The sequence below is a fragment of the Maylandia zebra genome, linkage group LG5 (assembly GCF_041146795.1).
Source record: "Maylandia zebra isolate NMK-2024a linkage group LG5, Mzebra_GT3a, whole genome shotgun sequence".
Lineage (NCBI taxonomy): Eukaryota > Metazoa > Chordata > Actinopteri > Cichliformes > Cichlidae > Maylandia > Maylandia zebra.
The window spans coordinates 6167961-6174555 of record NC_135171.1 but is presented as its reverse complement, the minus strand read 5'-3'; the positions used below and the strand labels follow the sequence as shown (position 1 = coordinate 6174555).

Genomic DNA, 6595 nt, shown 5'->3' with positions numbered 1-6595 from the left:
TAGATTGCCCTTTACTACATTTATTACTGATAAAGCTTAAAGGGGCATTGCCACACTGATTGTAGCTGCCTGCTCAGCCTCACCTCTGCTAATTCAAGTTATTGAACTATACTTCTCAACTGCATTGGTGCCTTTTGGAGCACAAATATATTCATCTGACAAATAACGTGGCTTAAAAATAATGTATTTTTGTTTAAACCCTACAGTCAAGCCCCCTTGAATTACCAGAAAACTTAGTCTGTGGCTTTCTTATCCAAATAGGGTACAGACTGTAAAAAGAAGAAGAAGTATGGTAGGAGCCCAAATGCTAACATGATCAAAGTGCTTTGAGATATTTTCTTTAATGATACCATACATTTCTGTTCTAGTCACATCTTGGAGTCTATGTTACCCAGATTGTTTCTCATCCTCCATTGATTAAGTAGGATTTGTTGTGCTGATAGTGACTTATGTATCTTGGAGTTTGTAGCCTGCAGCAGAGATAAGAAGCACTAGCCTACCATGGTCAGAGGTTGTTTCTACCCAAATGACACTGACTAAAAGAACATAATTTAAGTGACATTGTTTAGACTTCACAGTTTCCTGTGGTGGAACTAAACGTTGTATACAAGTTCTTTTGCACACAGACAGTATGCAGAGTAGGACAGGGCATTTATACTTCACGGGGTGACGTTGGGGTGCCTTTTCAGAGCATGACTGAATGCACCCGTTTCTGAACAGCAGTTCTTGCAACAGACAGCATGAAGAATGCACTTCAAAAGACATTCCTGGAATTAAGAATTGAACCCAGCTGAGCTGACACAGTCTGTGTAGTTTATCTTATACCTGAATCCTCATGGCAGTTACGTTGGCATGATCTGTCTCTTTAGTCTTAGAACTGCTTTGTTCTTCAGGGGACATGATACTGTGGTGACATTAATCTATGTGGAAGATTGTAAAAGTCAAATCCAGCAGTCAGTTTTAGCCAGACAGGCAATGACCACTTGATGTGCAGATATGAAGGCAAATGTAATCGGCCCACTTTCATACACTGCATGAGCCATGTTTTAATCAACAGTTTTCCTTATGCTCTATTTAATGTTCTGCTTAATAAAATTAATAAACTAGTCAAACCTTATTATCTAAAGTCATAGAAATTTAAGTTATACCATTAATACCAGTTTTTCCCAGTCTATCAGCATCTGGCCAGGTGTTGAGTTCATCTGTGTTTTCTCTATTCTTTAAGGTGGAGAGCTGGGCAGGTCCATGTTCCACCCTTGGTACAAGCTGCACTTTCTGGGCTTGACTTTCACACATGCTGTGTACATATATACATTGTGGCTGTATATCTTCCATTCTCTCACAGTTGGTTTGTCCACAGTGGTGGTAACTTGGCTCTCTCACGTCTAGAGTTAGTTTTTTTGTGCTTTCTCTTGTAACCCAGTCTCCCAGTTCCTTGCCTGAAGTCTGATTCCCACCCTTTAGAAAATCAACCTGTGTTCCCTTAAGGATTCAAGAGTTCACAACTAGAAATACACTTTCATCACTCTCACAGTCCAACACTCCCTGTGGATTCAAGGCTCTACCTGCCACATAACGCCCCTGCCTGCTCTCCATTGATTCCCAGCCACTCACCTCAGATCTCTACCTGCCCACCAGCACCTCTCTCAAGCTCTGTTCATCTGCACCACAAGTAAGAACACAGTTTGCCAACTCTCTCAGCTATTGCAATTCTCTGAATCAGTCCAGCCACGTCTAACAGTTGCCCCTTCTCTACAAACACCACCTGAGTTCACCTGTAGTGCCCTTCTCTCTTTTTCTTACCACTTGTAAATAAACCTTGAAACACTCAGTTGTGATCACTGTCTCCTCCAAGCTGAAAGTTAACTCTGACGGTCATTAATGCCCACATAACCTTTGCGTCAGTGGTGGAATCCACAAACATCCATTTGGTAACACTCCCAAAAAGCTGATTCTGTTCATCTGGACGTAGCGTTTAGATGTCTATTCACACCTACAGGCCAGTGGACAGTCTTTCAATAATGAGGATGTACACATCCTGGAGAGGGAGGAACGCTGGCGGGGAATCAAGAAAAGGGAAAGACCATCTCTGAATTGAGAAGGGGGCCTAAGAGTATATCTTTCACCATCTTACAATGCTGTGATTGCAGCCATTCCCCAACTCTCTGTGAATGGTACTCATGGCCATTGATCAAAGACCATTGATCAATGATCAGTGGTCAACGGTCACTCACATCACTCACTTGGATGAGTGACGAAACGTTTCTCCCAGATGAACAAAAAAAACTTTTGGGATTTCCATGATTGAGCATGCATCAAGACATTTGGTAACAGTGTTGGTAAATTTTGTATTTTGCAATTCAGTTATTTGTTTTTACCACTCTGTTGCATCTTGGATAGCTAGTTTGAACAGTCATGTTGTCAGGATCCGGAGTCTGCGACTCTGTGTTTATGTTATTATTATTCTGTGGTTTTGGTTATTTTGGGGTTCTTGTACATTCTCTGTTCACGTTTTATGTTCCTATGTTCTGTGTTCCCCAGTCTGTGTGAAGTCTGTGTGTTGTGTCATTGCGAGTATGTGTTTCCTGTTTTATTGTGAAGGTCTGCGTCTTATGTGAGTGTTTTCAGATTGCCTCCCTTGTCTCGTCACGTTAATCACTCCCAGCTGTGTTCCCCACCTGTGTGTAATCTCCCTGTGTTCTCTGAGTGTATTTTAGTCGTGTCTTCTGTCTTAGTATAGTTGCTGGTTCGTCTGCGTTATTCCCCTCCGTTATTCTGTGTTTGTGCCTCCGGCTTCCTGGTGATTCTCCCTGCAAGGTACCCTCGTTCGTGTTCTGGCTTTGTTAAGTTTTAGTTTTCCCAGTTTAGAGTATTTTCTGTTCTGTTCCTCGCCCCCCTTCCTGTTGTGCTGTATTTCACCTTTTGTTAATAAAGCTCACTCACTACTTAGCAGTCCGCATCTTGGGTCTTTATCTCCATTCCACACGTCTGCTACGCCAGGCGCGACACATGTCTTACTTTATCTTCTTTGCATCTTAAGGGCCTGATCACCCTCTATTTTTCCTGCACCTGACTTAAATGTATTTTAAATGGCTCTTGGTCATATTTTTAGCTAAATAGTTTCATGGGTCTAAAATTATATTTATTTATTTATTTATTTATTTATTTATTTTATTGGAAAACCAATAAACTTTTTTTGGAAATGCCTATTTGTCTCTGTTCTATCAGCTTGGACACTCACACTAGTCCCTTTTTAAGCCAGCCGTAAGTTTGAGTTCAAATATGAACCTGTTAAATTTGGTGACTGTATTTCGCACAGCTGTCATATCTCTGTATAAGTACTGGAGTAGTTCCCACAGGGACCATGATCTGCAATGATCACTCACACACAAGATGAAAACTACCAGCTCTGTTATTATGGCCACTACCAAAATACAACCGATGACTACCTTTATATTGGCTACATTTCATTCCTCTAGTAGGTGCAGTAGATAAAACTGGGAAAGAACATTAAAACCTTAAACCCAGTTTAGGTAGCTTAGATGTGTCCTTTGAACTATCAAAATAAGTGGTCATGTTTAAAATGACTGCTTTTGCTTCTATCAGGAGATTAAACGGGTCTTGAACATTAATGGAGATCTTCATTTTCTGTTAATTGATATAGGAGTTAATTTTCAGATATTTTGAATGAAACCACGAGAAACATCACACTCTCGGGAGCCTCGATCCGCTGGGTTGGCAATCTAGCTTTGTTTGTAGGAAAGTTCCTGGGCAGAGCTGGTTACAGCAGAGAGCTGCAAATGTCTTTCTTCGCTGTAAGAAATGTTTACATCTTGTGCCCTTTATTAATGTCAGCACTTATTTGATTAGTGATGCGTGTGTGCTTTTGGCTGTAGAGAGAGAGAGAGCAGAGAGACAAGGGAGCGAGGAGAGGAAGTGAATATCCAAAACCACAGTCATGAGGTTGTCAGTGTGTGCAGCGGTGTTGGAGCACTGATTTGTCCATCAGCGTACACTTGGGGTGTAAGGGTTTCTTTGTGTTCTGGCGAGTTTTCTTCGTGCAGCATGTCAGAAGCTGCACGAGTGTCTTTCTGTATTTCTTCTGGATCTCTGCTGATGTTCAGAAAGCTTCCTCATCAGCTCGGTGAAAGTTACTGCTGTCACGCATCGTTTTGAAGCGTTTTTGTTTTAGTTTAATTGTGTTATTTTTGCTCGAACATCCTGGTCTGGATGCGCAGCAGAGCGGATACGAGAAGCCCGAGAAGCGCTGAAATGATGCGCATCCGTGGCCGAAGCGTTTCGCTCTGTGAGCTCGGCCGTCCGCTCTCTACACACTGAGAAAAGCGGAGACGAGGGGAGCCTTTTCCCGTTAGCCGAATCACGTTTCACCGCTGACTGAGTGACTGATCAGAGCTAAGGAAAACGGAAGGAGGAGTGGGGCGTGTGGATGTGAGACTAAAACAAAAAAGAAAGGAAAAAAGCAGGATCTGGATGCAGAAGGGAACAGCCACTGTATGCGGGCACAATTGTTCCCGAGATTTTCAATAGAATAGACATTTATTTTCATCCTTTGTACTTGCGGATTAAGAAGTTAGTTCGAGAAAAGAAGAAATAGCAGGTTGGCGCGCTGTTGTGTACGGTGGGTGAGGAGGGTTTGGGGGGTGGGAAAGAAAAATGCTGCCTTCGCAAGAAGCCTCCAAAATCTACCATGACAACTATATGCGCAACTCCAGGGCCATCGGGGTCCTGTGGGCCATATTCACCATCTGCTTGGCCATCATTAACGTGGTGGTGTTCTTCCAGCCTTATTGGATTGGCGACAGCGTCAACACACCTCAAGCCGGCTACTTCGGTTTGTTCCACTACTGCGTGGGTAACGGGAACTCCAACCGGGAATTCTCGTGCCAGGGCAGCTTCTACGAATTCGGCTCCATCCCGTCAGGAGCCTTTAAGGCGGCCTCATTCTTCGTGCTGATGTCCATGGTGCTCATCATCACCTGCATCGGCTGCTTCGCCCTCTTCTTCTTCTGCAACACTGCCACGGTCTACAAGATCTGCGCCTGGATGCAGCTGCTATGCGGTATGGATGGAAGACACTTTGGTGTGTTTTGAGGTAGAGGGGGAATTTGAGTCTTCCCAGGCTTTTTGGCGTGGGGTAGGGGCAGCTTGAGGAGAACGGGGTCCTCCTGTGTTACCCACCCTTTGTGTCGTTGTCAAAAAGTGTCACCAGGTCCTCAACAGAATGAGTGCAGCAGAATGAACGCTTGGAGGAGGTCACATAGAATAGAGATCATCCCTTCAGAGTTAAAATAATTTCTTCATCTTAGCCTTTGGCTATTATTGGGTCTTTCCTCAAGAACCCTATCATCCTGTTTTACATAAGGCTCGTTAAAATAATGTGTCAGTGTAATTATATGGAATTATGATAATGAAATGCCTTCAGCAGCATTGAATCAAAGATCACAGCTTCTATGTTGGTTATATCTACAAGATTAGCCAACATTATGTGTGATCTACAAATCATGCATTTCAATAATATATCTTCACTACATTCATTCATTCATATATATATACAAAACCAGAACAAACATACAGCTGACTTGAGAGGGTTACACGGAGTCTTTCCCATCAGTGCTGAGTGCAGTGCAAAGTGTTTTTTCTTCTTCACATTAAGCTGATGAAGCTTTTCAGTTTTGTCAGTGGCTGATCATTTTTTTTCTGTGACCTCCAGGATTGGAAAATGAAACAGAGAGCCAAAAACTACAGTTCTTCTAATTGGCACTTGAAGCTGCCTCCAAAAGCGATTGAGTGCGTATTGACTCCTATTTTTAAAAATGCTTTAAAAAGCATTTTTACAGCCTGGTTTTAAAAGCACAGTTTAGGACTCGATGGATAATATTCACTTTCCTAATTTCCTAATAATTTTCAACTATTTAAATACTGGAGTTAAGGTCATGGCTGCTCTGATTGATATATGCTTTATTAATTAATTAATTAATTAATGGTGTGTGGTTCAGATCATCCTAGAAGTTTGTGCTTCAGGTTTTGTGAATAAAATTCTAGAAGTATCAGCTGTTTAAAGATCCTAGCTTTATATGATAAAGTTAGAACCCCACTCCTTCATCCAAATATGTTCAATTCTGGTCCCAAAACATGATAGTGGCCAATACTCGAGCGCTGAGGCTCCAAATGGAAAGTATGACATTTATATACAGCCTATGATCTGGCTTGGAGTGGTGCTTTGTTGAGTCACAGCATTGCTGTATGTGAAACACTTGATACCAAGTCTGGCCTAAATTTGATCTGCAGTTTGTTATGGGCCACATTTGGCTTTGGCCATTGACGTTGGCTGATTGACTTCCTCTCATGCCCACCAGATGCTGGGTGTGTTGTGGCATTTTAGCCAAATGTGGCCCAGACAACAATAATCTCTCTTGAGCCTTGCTCATGACTATTTAGCCATACTTGGCCCATTCAACATTCACTAAACTATAACCAAGTGTCAACTTCCAAAAGGAGCCAGATTAGACCCAGAGGTGTTTGCTATCTCGGTTACAACTCTTTGTGTGAGCTTTAAAAGGCTCTCCCATCACAG

At 42.3% G+C, this 6595-nt stretch overlaps 1 protein-coding gene across 3 annotated transcripts in view; it reads left to right on the top strand.

Moving 5' to 3' along the window:
• The first annotated feature begins 3972 nt into the window (after positions 1-3972).
• Positions 3973-6595, top strand: part of lhfpl4a (LHFPL tetraspan subfamily member 4a) — a 31370-nt gene continuing 28747 nt past the window's right edge. For all 3 annotated transcript variants that reach the window (XM_004559831.4, XM_004559830.5, XM_012921491.5), the window contains exon 1: positions 3973-5080. In XM_004559831.4, the coding sequence (XP_004559888.3) occupies positions 4675-5080 (406 nt within the window). In that variant the 5' untranslated portion in view covers positions 3973-4674. The remainder of the gene's footprint in view (positions 5081-6595) is intronic.